The sequence below is a fragment of the Cucurbita moschata genome, unplaced genomic scaffold (genome assembly GCF_002738365.1).
Source record: "Cucurbita moschata cultivar Rifu unplaced genomic scaffold, Cmos_1.0 Cmo_Scf00034, whole genome shotgun sequence".
Lineage (NCBI taxonomy): Eukaryota > Viridiplantae > Streptophyta > Magnoliopsida > Cucurbitales > Cucurbitaceae > Cucurbita > Cucurbita moschata.
Window position 1 is genome coordinate 1822802 of NW_019268550.1, and position 18752 is coordinate 1841553.

General features: G+C 35.6%; 3 protein-coding genes across 10 annotated transcripts; all 3 read right to left on the reverse strand.

Moving 5' to 3' along the window:
- Positions 1 to 326: 326 nt before the first annotated feature.
- Positions 327 to 4235, reverse strand: LOC111430885 (kinetochore protein NDC80 homolog). The gene is made up of 4 exons (XM_023067358.1): positions 3074 to 4235; positions 1879 to 2125; positions 1553 to 1699; positions 327 to 783 (listed from the first exon to the last, which is right to left on the reverse strand). The coding sequence occupies exons 1-4, from the start codon at positions 4171 to 4173 to the stop codon at positions 562 to 564; spliced, it is 1716 nt and encodes a 571-aa protein (XP_022923126.1). The 5' UTR covers positions 4174 to 4235; the 3' UTR covers positions 327 to 561.
- A 1276-nt stretch (positions 4236 to 5511) lies between these two features.
- Positions 5512 to 9741, reverse strand: LOC111430808 (thiosulfate/3-mercaptopyruvate sulfurtransferase 1, mitochondrial-like). Of its 2 annotated transcripts, XM_023067221.1 has the most exons (13): positions 9582 to 9741; positions 9354 to 9455; positions 9064 to 9252; positions 8392 to 8451; positions 8243 to 8305; positions 8031 to 8155; positions 7780 to 7942; positions 7316 to 7375; positions 6899 to 6957; positions 6618 to 6699; positions 6057 to 6120; positions 5869 to 5936; positions 5512 to 5782 (listed from the first exon to the last, which is right to left on the reverse strand). In XM_023067221.1, exons 2-13 carry the CDS (start codon positions 9453 to 9455, stop codon positions 5684 to 5686), a joined length of 1134 nt encoding a protein of 377 aa, XP_022922989.1. In that variant the 5' UTR covers positions 9582 to 9741; the 3' UTR covers positions 5512 to 5683. The 2 variants fall into 2 exon arrangements, with proteins under 2 accessions (XP_022922989.1, XP_022922988.1); XM_023067220.1 differs by having other exon boundaries at positions 9354 to 9741.
- A 740-nt stretch (positions 9742 to 10481) lies between these two features.
- Positions 10482 to 16809, reverse strand: LOC111430871 (pentatricopeptide repeat-containing protein At3g24000, mitochondrial). Of its 7 annotated transcripts, none has more exons than XM_023067331.1 (5): positions 16679 to 16803; positions 15524 to 15605; positions 15209 to 15287; positions 11170 to 15053; positions 10482 to 10724 (listed from the first exon to the last, which is right to left on the reverse strand). In XM_023067331.1, the coding sequence occupies exons 1-4, from the start codon at positions 16716 to 16718 to the stop codon at positions 12012 to 12014; spliced, it is 3243 nt and encodes a 1080-aa protein (XP_022923099.1). In that variant the 5' UTR covers positions 16719 to 16803; the 3' UTR covers positions 10482 to 10724; positions 11170 to 12011. The 7 variants fall into 7 exon arrangements, with proteins under 7 accessions (XP_022923099.1, XP_022923100.1, XP_022923105.1 ...); XM_023067332.1 differs by lacking the exon at positions 10482 to 10724 and having other exon boundaries at positions 10983 to 11267; positions 11476 to 15053; XM_023067337.1 differs by lacking the exon at positions 10482 to 10724 and having other exon boundaries at positions 11357 to 11806; positions 11952 to 15053.
- Positions 16810 to 18752: the final 1943 nt, after the last annotated feature.

Genomic DNA, 18752 nt, shown 5'->3' on the forward strand with positions numbered 1-18752 from the left:
AGTGCAAAATTAAACACCCAACCCATAATCGTAACGACCCAATTGTAAGAACAAAGCTCTACCAACTAAGTTGTATCCCTCAAAGCAAGTAGAGCCTGAACGAGGGAGTCAAATGCTTCTTCTATTTTTTTCATTATGTTTCTTAGCATCAAGACAGCTGGTGACCAGCTGATGATTTTGCTCGATAAGACCTAAAACTAGTAAATAAATCGATAGAAGTCAAAAGTCTGAATGTCTCTCTAATAACCATATTTATATAAATTCTATTTTTTTTTTTTTAGAGAATCAATTCAAACACCAATTTAGTCGAGAATAACTCGATTCGGTTTTACAGTACAGTTCAGTTCATTCCACTTGAAAAAAAAAAATACAATATCCATACTTGTTTAACATAAGCTGAAATGAAAATATACACTCCAAAACATGATACTCAAACTCGGCCAATGCTACCATGTGCGGCCCCATGACATGCTAACAGGTACTCACTTCAGAAAGATGTATATCTATAAGTAATGCACATCCACATCCACAATGACAAGCAAACTCTAGAGTATGATGTTCTTACTGAGAAACAGTACCCAATTCAGCAGGCAAAGAGTTCTTGTAAGCCTCAGAGATACCGACAGCAGTCTTGGAGAGGTTGCTTCTCATATCTGAGATTTTGGATCTAACAAATTCTTTATATTGTGAGACAGAGTCAACACATGCAACTAGTTCACGAGCACATATCAGAATCTCTTCCTCTCCTTGCTTTATTGCTTCCTCATGCTTCACTTTCGCATTCTTCATACAATCACAGATCACAGTAAGTTTGGAGCAGATTCTAATTAAATAAACCAGACTGGAGTGGTGGAATGGCTTATAACAGTTACTAGTTAAGTGCTTTCCCTCCCAACTTAGGTGCAATACTTATAGAAATCTCTAACAAGCCCGACTTGGTTGCATTAACGAGCGTTAACGAAAGATTGATTACCAGTCGATCTAGATTTTGGACAAATCTACAAAGAAATTATCAATCAATCTTTATAAGTTGCGGGTGAAACACATCTCCAGTTCACATATCTGCACTTAGTTTCTATTTGATCCCTTAGTTTTCAAAGATAACACACTTTTGATCATTGAGATTTGAGCAAAGACAAAGACAAAGGGTTTTGTTTAGTGAAGGTGAATGGATTTTAGCACTCAAATAAAGGAGAGAGAGCAAAGTAGGAGGAACAAGAGTAGCGGAAGAAAGTGTTAGGAATCACGGATCTCCACAATGGTATGATATTATCCACTTTGAGCATAAGCTCCCGTGACTTTGTTTTGGGCTTTCCAAAAGGCCTCACACCAATAGAGATGCATTCCTAAACCCGTTATCATTCCCAAAATTAGCCAATATCAAAAAGCAAGAAAAAAAGGCTACACAAGCTAACAAAGTTTCAAACTCAGATAGTCAAGAGAACTAGTCAGGAAGTTAACGGCCAAATCATGATTCAGTTAGCCAACCGATAGTCAAGAGACCTTTAAGAACCATTTCTTAAGACAGTAATTATAGTGGGAGTATTAATACCTTCAAAAGCTCCCCTGCTTCTCTTTCCACGACATCTATGCTATGAGCTTCTAGTTGAAGATCCTCCACCATCTTCTTTGATTCTGTGGAGCATCTTAATGTATAATCTCGTATTTCATTTCTTAAAGAGTTCACTTGAGTTTCACCCTGAAAAATAGAAACCATTTACATGATCAGCAAATCATTCTGTACACGATAGTTCCTGGCAGGCAGCCAAGCAAAACCTTCATCAACAAAATGAAAACTGAAATGGTGAATTAAAATGAAACTATTTGCAGCCAAGTTCCATGTCTGACACTTAAGTTCTAATTAGAAACTTCGCTTACTTCTTCAATATGAGATTGAAGGGAAAGTATGTGACTGCGTCTAGACTCAATTTTAGCAGAATTTTCACTTGATTGCTGCCTGAGAGATATCAAATCTTCCAACTTCGTCATCGAACTTTTCTTTATGTCCTCTGCAAAGGAATCAAGTGAAGGCTTAATGGTTGTCTTATAGTCAACCCCCATCACATCAGCTGGTGTTGACCCCTTTGCATTCAGGAAGTACTGATGACAATTATCAAGCTTTAATCTAATAAGAACAAAAGGAAGTTGTATCAGCAAAGTAATTGTGCTGAATTGGTAAACGAAATTTCGAATTCAATAACAAAATATGTTCAGAAACTCATGCTTGTAAATATCATTTGAAATGGATAGGCTTCACAAGACGTGGGATTCACAAAAATAAATCACCAACAACTCTAAAGCTTAAGTTCATATGATAAATTTAATAACACAAATGTTCAACGGTTCCCTCGTTTGTGGGTTTGAAAATTTGTAGAAAACCCAACAAACGAAATCAATATTAATTGGAGAGGAAATGTCATTATATAGATTCGAATACAAGATCTTTTTCTCGAATACCACACAACGAACCATCCAACCAGCGAGGGGAGGATTGTAATAGAGCAGTCTCGCTAATTCTCTTTGTATGAAATTTGGAGGATTTCCCAACACACATCTCGGTTTAATCACCGATCAACACCAATCAACTCAAAAGCTTAAGCCGATGGGTTATAGTAAATTTAATCATATCAGCCCATCAACATAACTAAAGATAAAAGTACATGTTGAGGATTGTTCGAAGGGAGTCCTGCATTGACTAATTTAGGGAATGATCATGGGTTTATAAGTAAGGAATACATCACCAATGATATGTGGCCTTTTGGGGAAACCAAAAGCAAGGCCACAAGAGCTTATGCTCAAAGTAGGCAATATCATACCATTGTGGAGATCCGTGATTCCTAACAATACATTCCCTCGTAATAACAACTATATTTACCCAAACAATTCAATACAATAAAAAATTCTTGTCAGTTTGATAAGATCCTTACTAGAATGGTTTCAAAAAAACGATCTATAAGTAGTGGAAATAGATTTAAACTCGATTGAACAGGATGAAAGTATCAAGTTTGACACACCAGAAAACAAGAACTACATGATAACAACAATAAATAGAGAAAAGGGAAAGAAGGGCAACCTTCTCATAGCCTGGTTACATTCCCTTGCCATGGCCTCAAGCTCCTTAAATTTATTCCCCACTGTTGCATCAATATCCCATGTCTTCTCCTCCCACGAGTTCCTCGAGACTTCGGCATCACCAATGTCCCTCTCCACAGCCTGCAATTCTCTCCTCATCCTTTCCACATCTCTGGCATTAAACATCTGAGATTCCACCCTCATCTTCAGCTCTTCATTTTCTTCACAAATCTTCTTGTTCTCCTGCACTTTAACTTCCAACTCCTTTTCCTTTTCCTCCAATATCTTCTTCATTTCCTGCATCTTCTCACTATACCCACCAATCATTGTATGGAACTTCTTCACATCCTCTTCAAGCACAGTCTGCTGCTTCTCAAGAACCTCCCTCTGCGAGGGATCCGACCGCAACGCCTCGGCTTTGGCTTCGAGCTCCTTAACTTCCATCTCCAATCCATTCAAGCTTTCAACTGCATCATCCCTCCCTTTCTTTAACCGCTCCATAAACTCCTGATCCAAAGCTTCCACCGAATCATCATCCCCACGTATATATTGCACATAGCTATTCAGCACATATACATTCACATCGTTACTCGAAACAAACGAATCTGAATCGTTTGCAAGGTTATAGTTATAAACAGCAACCTGCACAAGCCAGTGAAGTAGGGCAAGAATTGGGTACCATTGATGAGGAGCAGGGGGAGTCTTGAGGATGCCCTTATTGATTTTGAAGGGATACCCTAGGGATTTGAGGACGATGGGGAGATCATCCTCAAGCTTCGTCGGGTGATAATCGAGACATTGAAGAAGCAAATGGATGGTTTCAGTGAGATCTTTGAGGGAAGGGGGAGAGAAGGGTTTGAATGTTAGATTGAAAGAGTGATTGAAAAGCTCCTTGAGAGACGAATTAATGGTGTTGACAGCAGAAATTTGAACGGCTCGCTCTTTGTACATGTCGATGGAGGCAGCGGCGGGACGAGCCATTCCGATGGAAGAAGGGCGGCTACTGGCAAAGCTGGCATCGGAATCGCGGCGGAATTGGGGAGTAGGTGGCGGTGGAGGATTGAAAGATCCCTTAGGATGGCGGCGGCCGTTTCCCTTCATCTAGTCTCCGGTCGATGTCTTCACAGTCTCCGGCGGGTACTTTTTCTGAAATTTCAATTTGAAAGATGGCATTCGGAAGGGGGCGGAGGGAACTTTGATTTATATCGCCACGTCATAGTCACGCACTGACTGAAATTACCATTACAGGAAAGACAATCCGGTTATTTACGAAAGAACCATCTCAATTCGTAAAATTACAAATTTAGCCTTTAACTTTTAAGATTCAAAACTTATCCCTATTTGATTTAAAAAATTTTAAATTACAATTTTTTCTACAAATCTTTATTTAAAATATCAATCAATTTTTAAAATATTTAAAATTTTCATAATTAAAAATTCGAGTATCTATTAATTTATAGACAGAATATACACATAACTTAAAATTCAAAAATAAAATCTACAGTAAAAAAAATAAAAATATTCTATTTTTCAAATGTACTGATAAATAAATAAAAAACTATTAATTTATTTTAAAAATACTTTAATTATTAATAAAAGTATAATATTATACATTTAAAAAATACTATTTAATTATAAATTCTTTAAAAAATATTACTCTTAAATAAAACATTTTAGAATTTATAATTTATAATTTATAATTTATAATTTATAATTTTTACTAAATTTAAATTTAAAAAAGAATCTTATATTTTGTCTCCTGATTTTTGTCCTGTTATATATCCAAAGCTTTATTATTATTATTATTATTTGAAATCTTAATTAAATAAATCATTTTCAATTTGATTAATCCAATAATATACTTTTAAAAAATAATATAAATAAGAACTCAAAGCAATATATAATATTTAAAATCCCATTTGAAGAGCGTTTTAGGTTTATCAAATCCAAGTCTCTTCCTTCTCATCATGATTGTGGACGATCTTACCATCAGAACAGTTTTGTTCGGTGTTCTTATAATGGTAGTTATCGAACTTTTTCTCCGGTACAGATCACAGTGCTACGACTGCGAGGTAGATATTCCAACTTCTAATCAAAATATTTTCTTACTTTAACCATGGAGTTACGTTCAGATCAAACCCTAAATTCAAAGAAGAGTGTAGATGAAGCAGATTCTTCGACAAACCCGAGGCAATTATTATTTTCTCATAGAATTTTTTTTCTTAGATAGTTGTTAGATCATGTTTTATTCTCTTCTATCTATTTACTGAGATAGCGTTGGTTAGCAATAAAGTCATATACTTCTCTTTCTCGTACATTCTTCATATTGTTTACATACATATAGAAAATCACGATACACTAAGTAAAGTTCTCAATAAGAAGACGGTAGCAAATCAAAGAGGGAGCCGTGTTTGTTTGTAATTTTTGTTGAACGATTCCTTAACGAAGATCAAACAATTTTAGCATAGCTTAGCAAATAAAACATGGGTTTCGATAATCGGGACGTTTGATCGTCATGATAAAGAAAGAACAGCACAAATGTAAACTGAGTTCTGAGATCAATTAAAAAGCTCTAAGCATTTACAAGAACAAAAATTGGAAGGAGAAGCACTTATGAAGCAGTGTCAACAGGCGTGTCGGAATGAGCTCCCCATTCAGTCCAAGAGCCATCATAGACTGGAACATCATGCTTCCCAAGCCGATGGAGGCCCTGAAAGTTACAGATTTTCACCACTCAGCCTGCTAAATCTTTGATTTTGTTCCATAGATTAAGAATTTGAAGGTGAAGAGATGTACCAATGCAAGAATGCAGGCAGTAACGCCGGTGCCACAAGACGTTACGACAGGATTTTCCAAAGATATGCCTGCAAAAACCGATCAACTTAAGTATATATCGTCGTGCCCGTTTGGGACCTGAGACCCTTGAAGAATGGCCTTTCTTCGGTGTAAACGAATACCGTTTTTGTTTAGGTAAAGAACTTAACCTTCTTGTTCGAAGCGTTTCTTGAGCTGATCTGCTGGTAAAAGTGACTGTGAACTATCCAGCATCTGCAAAGGTCATAGGGAAGGATTCTAACACTATAGATACAACTTATAACGATCGAGATTAAGAGCTTTAAGAAACGAATGTTCGTTACGAGATATAGACGAACAAAAAATATGGGGGCATACATGTATATATATCAGCCTGAAACCAACCAGAACCAAATTACAGAAAGCAACTCTAATCGTTAATGATTTAAAAACAAACGATATTTACGAGATGTCCTAACGATTAGTACCCTCCTCCTTCGAGCTAAATGCTTAACAGAATCAAATCTTCACATTTATTAAAGAATAAAAGTTCTAGCTATGAATATACGATCTCGAAGAAACGCAGAGTTTAAACAGCCTAAATGACGGTTAGTATATGCTATGTAACTCTTCGATGAAATTGAAAATTTTGATATGAACAAACCAAATACGAACCCGAAGAAGAAGGGTAACTGTTTCAAATTCTAGCTATGAACTACAAACATAAGGTACTAACTGATATTGATAAGAACCTGGGCAAAAGGAATGCACTTGCTGCCAGGAACATGGCCACTTCGGATTCCTTTCCGAGGCTCTGGGACAGCACCATCAAATCTGCAAGACGAAAACGTAATTCGAGGATAGAAAGGACGATTTTATCACAGATTATTCAACCAAATACTTCATCGTTCAATTGACGGACAGATAAGGGAGTCGATACAGTATGGTATAGCTCGATTTCAAAAGTCTTGAGAAAAGCTAAATGAACATATCCACCAATAGACCGATCGATAAAATCTAGAATCTACAGTACCTGGCCTTCGATCGAGCGTCTACGTGTTGGTGAGTTCGTCCTGTAATATTCTCTTGAACCTGGAACATGTTAGAGAGAAAAGGTTCACATCTAAAATGCGTATAAGATACGATTGCATTGCTTTTTCACACACGCTCACTCTAGAACGCTGTGATGAATATCCAAATTCAATTTCTTTTTCGGCGCCGAACATATACCAACAACAATCAACATTGCAACAGAACGACAAGTTTACACATCAACTCAAACTTTAAGGATATCAGTTCATACACTGCTATATGATTCTATAAAGCATTATATTATTCATATTCTAAGCTAACAGTTTTCTTTTTCTTTTTTTCGTTTTGGGATAAAGAACCGAAGTTTCTTTGAGGGAAAAAAAAAAACTCTTAACAGCTTTGTAATGAACAGCCTAACCTTCTCAATGTCCCAGACCAGATGTGGCTGAAACTTAGTCTGAAATGTAATTGGCCCAACCTGAGAAAATGAGTAATTGTTGTCGTTGTAACATTTAAGTAACTTACGGGATGAAGTATTTGTACAAACACGACAAATTATACACAAACTATTCATGGCACTAGTAGCTTTTAGACAAAACATAGGACAAAATATGTGAGATCCCACATCGATTGGAGAGGGGAACGAGTGTCAGCAAGGACGCTGGACCCCGAAGGGAGGTGGATCGTGAGATCCCACATCGGTTGGGGAGGAGAACGAAGCATTTTAAAATAGCATCACCCGATGCACGGGATAAATTCTCTATATTGCAGATGCGTTTTAAAAACCTTGAAAGGAAGCCCGAAAGGGAAAGCTCAAAGAGAACAATATCCGCTAGCGGTGGGGTTTGAGCTGATACAGAACACATGAAGTTATGAACTTACAGCTTGCCCTTGATAAATTCTCTCTATTGCCTCACTTGCAGCAGTAGCTTTCAAAATAGCATCACCAGAAGCACTGGATTCAACGTCATATCCTAACGTACGCCATTTCGGCAATCCTCCATCTAGCACCCAAATTCTGTCGTGCCCAAAGACTCTGAACATCCTATATTCAATTACCATAATTGATTTCTCGAATAAACGTTCGAAAACATAAAACACTGCTAAGTCAATTGTTTATTTCTGCATCTCACCACCAGACACGAGCGGCACTAAAAAGTCCTTTTCCATCGTAAACAACCACACCATCTTCGTTTTGAATGCCAAGAGCGGAGACAACAGCAGCAAAAGCTTCCTCTGATGGCAACATATGTGGTAACTGAAACAAACAATCATTCCATTGTCTTAAATTAGCAAATGAACTGAAGAAAAGCTAAATAAATTAAAGAAAAAGAGATGATTTCACCTTTGAAGTTCGGTCAGATACACCGTCGATATCAAAGAAAAGGGCACCAGGGACGTGAGCAACCTATCAAAATTATAACCACACTAAGAACTGATACTTCACCACGAAATATAAAAAGTAGTTCACCACACATCTATCAAATCGACTACCTGGTACTCCTGAATCGGATTCCTCTGTTCATCTGGCATGTACCACGATGCATCTAACACCTAAAAACGAGCAGTTTAAAAGGGAGAACAGCTTTAGAAATACAAAACATAAAGCTACCAGACTTGCAAATCGCAATTTTTCTAAGATATGTTAATAAGCAATGAGCAAGAACATTTTTATATGAATGTGTAGAAATCAACGAGAAATGCATAGTCCCAAGGCAAAAACAATAGGTACTGACTAGATCGACGCACGGTCGAACTGTCAAACAAACCGAATTCTGAATGCCGCAAATACTGAGGGAATACGACATGGACATCTCGCAAAGAAAAGGACTAGAAGCATGGATACCGTAGATTTTAAGAGCATTTAAGTAACCACGAGGATCGAGTAATTGTCCCGTAAGAATAATCAAGATACACACGAGCCAGTCCGAACACTCATTCATTAAAAAAAGAGAGCATACAACCAAGATAACAAACAACAATGTCTTAAGTACTCTATTAACATACATACTAAATGATATGAATCCAATACACAACACTGGATAACAACGAATCAAAGATTACAAGTCTAGAATGAACTGAATCAATCAGCATATTGAACAGCATTTGTTAAGCTAAGCAACCACAGAAGTAAAAATTATAGGTGAAACCAACAAGAAATGATACCTTCAAGTCAGGCTGTTTGAGATTAGAATGGAGCCAATCAGGGGAAACAACAGGATCATCCATGGATAAGGATTTGGTTGAAAATTGAGCTCTAGCCCCAGCAACAGAGGAAGCCATGAAAGAACAGAGTCGCCGAGTCGGATTATGTGCTACACTGGCTGAGTTAACTTGAGAGTGAAACAATTTCTTCTACGATATAGAAGAATGAAAACAAAGCAAATTCATAAGGCTTTAACAGACCAAAAAACCTAAACAGAAGATGAATTCAAAACAACAAACACTTGACTTACATTGAAGAAGGAAGCAAAAATCTGGGGTTTGCCAGAGGGAGCGGAGAAAGAATGAGCGAATCGATTAACCAAAAGGGATTTACTCAAAAGGGTGGATGCCATCTACACGAAGAACATAGAAAATCCCGTCGCTTCCAGAAATTTGTCGGATTTACAGAGAAAACAAACAAGGGTTTTGGATTTTCAAGTGCGATAAATGATAAGAAACAAAGGGAGAGAAGAACAAACTTCAATTCATCGGCAGGAAATTGAACACGGGAAATGGAATCCAAAGATAGTTATGGGCGAGGTTGAGAGTGAACAAAAAAGCGGCAAACCAGAGAGACCCAGCAAGAATGTGTGGAATTGTCCCTATAAACGACGCTACAACCCGGTGAGATTTGAACCACCGATTAAGAATACAATTGTTTTCACTTAAAAATAAATATTAAAACCCATAATGTTTTATTTGGACACCAAATTAATAGACTTCAACATATTAAAAAAAATTTAAAATTTAATTGATACTTAGACAATGCTCACACTTAAAATTGAGAAAAAATATCAATTTTTACGTAAATTTGTATCGATCTTTTATCTTAAACTTTTGGTTGTAATCCGCTGGAACCTAAAAAAACGTAAATAAGCGTTTCAATATTTACAATTTTTACGGTAAGATAAGTTTTCTCGTTTAAAATATCATTAAAAAGATACTTTCACCTACGTTAGTAGCAGTATAAAACATAAGTATGATATAAAATTATTAAGATTTCAATCGCATTTAATGTCTAATTTATATATTAATTAAACTTAAATTAAGACATTATATATTAATTAAACTTAAATTAATATATAGATGTGAAGTTGAAAATTAATCAGCTAAACATTACAAAAATAAAATTATTCTTCTCCTAAAAGCTTACCAGAACGGTATGAAAAAATAATGAGTAAAGAAAAACACAAAAGAAAAGAATAACGTCTTAATAAGAGAAAATCATCCAAGAACGGATGAATCATGTGCAAAGCTTGAGTTTCCCAGATTCACCACATTTTTGTATCTTAGCATTATCTTTTAGAGCCTTGAAATTGGTATGTTTTATCTCGCACGTCATAAAGTCACGTTCGTAGAATGGTTTTGGCAAATGATGCATGAAATCCTGCTAATTTGCATCACATAAAGGCATTATGTCACAAGACATTGAAAGTCAACAACGTTTTCCAAGAAACCGAACTTTCGTCGAGAGAGATCGAAAGGAATACAAAGGCAAGCAGAAGAGTGGCATAGTTTTATTTCAATGCTAGTAATTTTCTTCTAATGCTTCAATCTTTCCCTCCATTTTCTCCTTAGCAACAACTTTCTCAACGAACTCAAAGCGGTAGTTTAGAGCTTATCTGTTTTGGCCTGTATCGTCAACTTCACAGTTTTAAAACGCGTCTGTTAAGGAGAGGTTTCCACACCCTTATAAGGAATGCTCCGTTCCCCTCTCCGACCCGTGTGAGATCCTTCAATCCACCCCCTTGGGGGCCAGTGTCCTCGCTGGCATAGTGTTTGGCTTTGACATCATTTGTAAAAACTCAAGCCCATCGCTAGCAAATATTGTCCACTTTGGCCCGTTACATATCGTCATCAACCTCACGATTTTAAAACGCGTATGTTAAAGATAGGTTTCCACACCCTTATAAGAAATGATTCGTTCCCCCTCTCCAACTAATGTGGGATCTCACATTCTCTCTCCCAAAACAAAAATATACCAACCAAAGACTAACTAAATGCACCTAAACTCTCTACTTTTAAACGTGCTCTACACCATACATCAAGTATTTTCTATTGAATTACCTGTATCATCGTAATCAAACACCCCGACAATTCCCTTTTTACCGTTGTTGTTCGATCTCCTCGAGTAAGTATCTGGGAATAAACATGTATTTTCCCCCCTGAAATATTCTCACAACGACTTAAATGAAACCAAGATATCAATAAGAAAATTGAAAGTTGAAGGAAAGGTAAAGTAGTAGGCACAATGTTCTCTTTTCATGAACTTTATTATCAAGGAACATTGAAAGTCACGAGACAGCTACAAAGAAATGAAAACTTGAAAGAACCACTTATATTCTAAAGCCCTTTGGACTAATAAATAGTTACCTCTTCTTGATAGATATAGCCAAGAACCGATCACCACATACTGCCACTGTTCTTCTCTCCTGCTTTTCAAGGTTTTGCTTTTGCCTACACACATCTATCAGGGGAACAGATGAAAAAAATAGGGGAAAAAATAAAAAAATCATCCAAACATACATCAACTAAAGGTTTGTTCTTTAAACTTTGCCCATATTCTTTCCAAAATTTCAATATTACCTTGATCTTTCACAAGCGTTTCAAGCTTACTTTCAAAGTAGAAACCTTCCGGTATTTCGAACAAAATTTGAGAGACTTCGAATAGTGGAACAAAAACTTGGATCATCACACCATCCTTCTAGATCACCATCACATAATTCTAAGTCCCGATTTTTGTTCAAAATCTAAAGGATTTCTACAAAAATGGCTATCAAATGGGCCTAAGCTATCCAAGAATTTTAAGTTGTCCTTGTTTTTTTAATTTGGATGATTCTAGTGGTCACCTGTATCTCCTTCTTGATCGTTGGAGAAGTCAGAAATTGATCAGGTTATGAATAACTTCACTACCAATAGTCGGAACAGGAACAATTTCCATCAGTGAAATGATGAAACCGATATGGGTCCCTCAATACAATCTTTCGCCCAAGGATTCCACTCACAAACTTGAAGAAAGAATGGCAGTCACCACAAACACGAAGATTCTTGAAAATCCGAACAGTAGTACCTTCTGGGATATTGATCAATCCAAAAGCAAGAGCAATTCTTTCGCTATGGTTCCACATATTATGCTCCTTCTGTTCTTCATCTGTGTCCTGCAGTGAGTAGCTTGTATCAGGAACATAACCAGCTTCTCTAACCATTTTCATAAGTTCTAACAACTTGTCATTGATCTGGTCCGTCTGTGAATGTGTTTGGTCTCCCATTCCAAATATGCTGATATTTCCCTTCCATTTGACCCAGCTATGTGCAGGCTTCTTTTGAATTTTGCGTGCACCCATTTGTCCCCGCACGTCTTCGACATCTTTCCATCTGCCAATTGTTGCAAAGACATTCGAGTAAAGAACATAAGCTGAATCATCAGATGGATCCAACTCAAGAAGGTTCTCTGCAGCCTTTCTTCCGAGGTCTAGATTGCAATATATTCTACAAGAAGCCAAAAGGCTCCGCCAAACAAGATCATTAGGTGGTATTGGCATATCTGCAATAAAAGCTTCAGCTTCTACAAGCCTTCCTGATCTTCCAAGAAGATCAATCATGCACACACAATGTTCAATTCCAGGTTGAATTCCATATTCAGAAGTCATTGAAGCATAATATGCAAGACCCTCGTCGACTAACCCCCCGTGACTACATGCGGAAAGAAGACATATAAATGATACATGATCAGGTTTTATACCTAGTTTTAGCATCTCATGAAAAGTTTCCCTAGCCTTATGAAAATGTCCATGTCTGGCAAAAACTGATATCAATGTATTCCATGACAAGCGTGACCTATCGGTTGGCCGGGGAAGTACTTTTAAAGCATCATCCAGTTCCCCACACTTCCCATACATATCCATAGCAGCATTTATAACAAAATGATCACATTCGAATCCTAGTTTAAGCGTTGATCCATGAAGCTGTTGACCTTCCTCCAACATAGCCAAGTCGGCAGCAACTGAAAGAGCAGCGGAGAAGTTGAACTGATCAAATTCAATTCCAGCACGTCTCATCCTTACTACAAGTTTCAAAGCCTCTTCTCCGAATCCATAACGAGCATTTGCAGTAATGATGGCATTCCACACACTAGAAGTTTTAAACACCAATTTATCAAAGATATAGCTACTAGAGTGAAGGTCACCACATTTTGCATACATTGTGATAAGGGAACTTTGGACATGCTGATCCAGATCAAATCCTGTCACAACTGTATGCGCATGAATGGGCCTCCCATATTTGATCAGATCCTCATTAGTCAAACAAGAACCGAGCGTATTTACAATGGTAATATAGTCGACACCGCATGTACCCCCTTCCCTCATCAATTTGAAAGCTGCTACTGCCTCATTCGGTTCTGCATTATCAGCAAAACCACCTATAAGTGCATTCCAAGTTACTTTGTCATGCTTGGGCATCCTCTGTAATAACTTTTTCGCCTCAGCCATCTTATGGCACTTCCCATAAAATGTAATTAATGTGTTTCCAATGATCAAATCATCTTGCAGACCCAGAACGATGACAGAACCGTGGAGAATTTTCCCTTCGGTAAGAAATTCAGGATCTAAACAGGCAGCCAATGCACTTGTAAATGTCACATAATTAATCTCCTTTTTCATCCAAAGCATCTCAGCAAAAACATTTAAGGCACACAGGAACCTTCCATCCTGAGCATAGCATGCTAACATGGAATTCCATGAGATTACATCCCTTTCTGGCATTCTTCTAAAGATCATTTCTGCATCTTCAGATCTTCCAGCATCAGAATACATGCTTAAAAGAGTGTTGCAAAGACAAATATTAGGTTCTAGTCCATATTTCACTACTAGACCGTGAACCCCTTTTCCCCACTTCAAATAATCTAAAGAGCCACAAATTGATAACAAAATAGAAAGTGTTGTATCATTTATCTCTTCATGGATCGAGCGCATCCAGTAAAAATACCTAAATGATTCTTCATGTAGTGCATTTTGCGCATTTGCAGAGATGATGGAATTCCATGAGATTGTGTCTCTTTCATTCATCTCATTGAAAATACTGCAAGCCTCGTCAATGTCACCACAACCACTGAACATGGATATGAGAGAGTTAGCAGCAGAAACTTTAGTCTCTAATCCAAACTTTAAAACATGTCCAAGAAGTTGATGACCCAACAGTACATCCACAAGAAACCCACAAGAACTAACTACTAAAGCTATATTGTTTTCATTGCAGCATATTCCTTCACGCCGCATACGTTTATAAGTATTTATCACTTCCTCCTTACTTCCGTTATCTGAATATGAAACCATCAAAGAAGTCCAAGAGACCACATTCCTATCAGGCATCTCATTGAACATCTTTTGAGCGTTAGAGACAATCCCATAGCTACCATAAAAGTGCACAAAAGAAGTACCTACGAAAACATCATATATCAAACCACATTTAAATGCAAAACAATGAAGTTGGAAACCTTCATTGGCCATACAAGAGGACTTATTACAAGCAGTGACTAAACTTGCGATCACAAATCCACTTGGTTTAACGCCTATCCCACAAATATCTCGAAAGAACGATACTGCTTCCAAGTATGAACCCACTCGAACATAACCTGACATCATACTATTCCAAGAAGCTTCATTTCTCTCAGGCATTTCATCAAATACTAACCGAGCATATTTTATACGACCAAACTTTGAATACATATTGATCAATGTATTGGTCTGGAACACACTCAACCTCACCAAACTCTTTAAGCAAATGGCATGAACTGTTCTGCCAACAATTTCTTCTGTGATTAGAGAATAACCCTTTTGAGAAAAGCATGAAACTTCTGTATTTTGGTGGTTAGAAAGTGATAAAAACAAGTCGTTGGCTTGCTCTCCCCCTTCTGTATTCCAAATGATTGAAGTGGGCAAATTAAGGGCAGGCTGCCATTAAGATTCCACAAAATGAAAGAGATTTAAGTTCTTAAATCTAATCAAATTAATTACAACAAACGAAACATACCAATTTACAGAGAAGTCAAATTGAAATATTTGACTTTAGAAAGTTCAATATATAAGTTATAGGCATTGGTGTAGACCTGGGAAAAATGGCTAAACTTGCTAGCGTGTACTTGACCACTTCTTCCATTTTGAGGTTCTGATAGTGCTCCGTGAAATCTACACAAAAATGAACTTTAATCAAATCCAAGGAACCAAAGAAATTCCCCAGATCAATTCTTTTGTCTTGTAAATATATACATATACACATAAAAGTCTATGTTGGCTGGTTACCTAAATTTGAATTTGATCTTATCTTTAGATTTCAGGTATCCTTCTTAAGTTTTGGTTGACATCTGACTGTATCTTGTATTACTGATCCTACATATGCTATAAGACTGGTTATTTGATCTAACCTTCTTGCTAAGTTGACCCCAAAATCAGTAATAAATTGCAACAACCCAAAAAATCTTCCTTTATTGCTATACTTCAAGATACCTAAGATTGAAGAAGAAAAGGGGCGGAAAAAAAAAAATTAATCAGTCATAACATCAAATAAAAGAAACCAATTAGCCCTGGCTACAGATAGACAAGGCTAAGTATTGAAACAAAACGAGCTGGTAGATGAAGAAATAAAAGAAAACTCGAGTTCTTCTTTCACTATGTTTTAAACTAGGGGGAAAATCAATTTTTACCCACTTGAAAGTGTGTCAATTCTTACACTCAACTTTCTATTTGATCAAATTGAAACTTAGAGAGTTAGATACCATTTTTCCCTTTCATTAGATCTCAGATTGAAGAGTTGTTCAAAAAGAACACTCCCAATGATGTTCAGTGGATAACAAAACAAACGTTGGGTAGGAAATTATTGGGATTTTAAGAAAGCCAATGCTAGAGCTACATATTTTTGCTCAAATTGGTAAGTTTGGGGAGATTAATTCAAATGATCAATATTAAACATTTATCCATTTGGGCTTAATTTTCTGCATTATTCGTCAGAGCATCATTTTCAAAAGTTGCAATATTACAACCCTTCACCTTTCATACACTTTTGAAAGCTAACCCTCGAGGAAAAATCATTTAGAATTTCGAATGAAAATTGAGACCTAAAATAGTGCGGTAGTGATCTAGATTTACATGGCAATCCAAATTTTCATTTTAGGTCACTGACATGCCATTCCAGATTCCGATTTCTATTCAAAATGTTAAATAACTTCTACTCAAAAAGATAGTTTACAAACATTTATGAAAGTTCTAGAGTAACATTGCAATTTTTGAACCCTACTTCTCCTACCTTGTTATTCCTAAAAAAAAATGGATAAAATAAATGGGCACCAAATACGCAAAAGAATTCAGTTTCCTCCTCTCTCTTCTTCCAGTTAAACAACACATAGATTTTTACAGTTTCCGACTAATCCTTGATTCAAAATAGCCCTAACTAAAAGAATCTGATTCATTTTCTAGTAAACTCAATTGCAGTATCCACGCTAACACTAAAAAGAAAACTCCAAACAGAGTCCATGTCCGAATTGTACAGAAGCTATTGAATATGGAGAGAACGAGTAACTCACTTGGACGGAGCCGAGATGCAGTCTGATTGAAGGGAAGCATCAGCAAGAAGGAAAGGTTGCAAGCTTGATGAACAGGGTTTTCTTTTGCGCGGGGGGAGGGGGCGGGAATCTGATTGTAGAAGATGACTGAACCATCATGAAAGGTAAAAGAAATACATTTCAATAAACTTTTTTTCTTTTAATGATTTTTAAAATTTTAATTTTTACATTACAATTTCTTTACTTCATTTTTGCTCCTCATTAATATTTTTTAACTAAAAAAATATTTAAAAATATAATTACAGATTATCTCCAAACATTTTAATCTTACTTTTTTAAATTTATGAATAGTAAAAGTATTCATTAAATTTTTAAAAACATTTTAAAAGTGGTTATAAAAAAATTTAAAATTATTAATAAAAATTTTAAAAACTCAAAAATATTTTTGAAATATATTTTAAAATCATTTATTAAGAATATTTTTTAAATAAAATATTAACGCTTCTATCCAAAATTAATATTATTAATTTTTTTTAGTTTTAACATTATTATTGAAATTTTTTTAACTTTAAAAGTATTAATTTGTTTTTTTTTTTAAGAAAGTGAGTATATTTTATTAATTTAGCTGAATTTTATTTACGTCAATGATCACACATTCCTTCTTTTTAGGGTTTTTTTTTTCCTACAATTTCTTTTTAAATGGGTAGTTGTTGACTTTGAAATTTGACCATTTGCACCCATTTTTTTACTTTAATTTGAATGAGCCAAAAATTATTCATTTTCATTATTTTTCAAATATTACAAATTTTAATATTGTTTTGATTGTAATATAATAGATATATATATATATATATATATAAATTATTTTATGAAATTTATGACATCATAGTAAATACGAGAGGAATTCAAGGATTTAAACGTCTTATTTAAATTTTTATCGATATTCAAATTAATAGGTTTGAACCCACCACGATGAATTTAAGGATATCAATCTCTCACCAACCCAACATCCATTTGGTCAAATTGATACATTCATGGTGGTGAGAATTACATTATTTAGATATCCATGAGCGGCCAAGTAGGTTATTGGAGTCCACTTTAAGTCTAATTCTCCCTCCCATAATTTGTTTTCGGGTATTATCGTTTTAATATAATATATATATATATTTAATTTCCCGAACAAATAGATAAAATTTTAATTTCTTAATCAATTTACTTGAAATTACTAGAAACCCAGTTCGCTAAGGTGATTCGTTGACCTTTATGCCGCCTTATGATCAAATATTACTGTACATTCGTTGAGATCAAAATTCGAAATTACCCTTATCTCAATTTTGTAAAACTAAAAAAACTCATCTCTAATTAAAGGTTTTTGGGTCATTACAGTAATTTTAACGTCTTGTGGGATTTGAGATATCAACTCGAGCATAGTTCAATAAAAAGATATCAATTATCATTCTAAATACCCTGATCTCAATTTTGTAAAACTGAAAAAAATCCATCTCTAATTAGAGGTTGTTGGATCATTATAGTAATTTTAATGTCTCGTAATATGATAATGTAAGGTATTTGAGATATCAACTCGAGCATAGTTCAGACATCAATAATCATTCTAAATACCCTGATCTCAATTTTGTAAAACTAAAAAAACTCATCTCTAGTGAGAGGTCATTATAGTAATTTTAACGTCTCGTAGTGTAATAAAATAAGGGATTTGAGATATCAACTCGAGCATAGTTCAATGAAAAGACATCAATAATCATTCTAAATACCCTGATCTCAATTTTGTAAAACTAAAAAAACTCATCTCTAGTGAGAGGTCATTACAGTAATTTTAACGTCTCGTAGTGTAATAAAATAAGGGATTTGAGATATCAACTCGAGCATAGTTCAATGAAAAGACATCAATTATCATTCTAAATACCCTGATCTCAATTTTGTAAAACTAAAAAAACTCATCTCTAGTGAGAGGTCATTACAGTAATTTTAACGTCTCGTAGTGTAATAAAATAAGGGATTTGAGATATCAACTCGAGCATAGTTCAATGAAAAGACATCAATTATCATTCTAAATAGCGATATTGATTAAATCGGT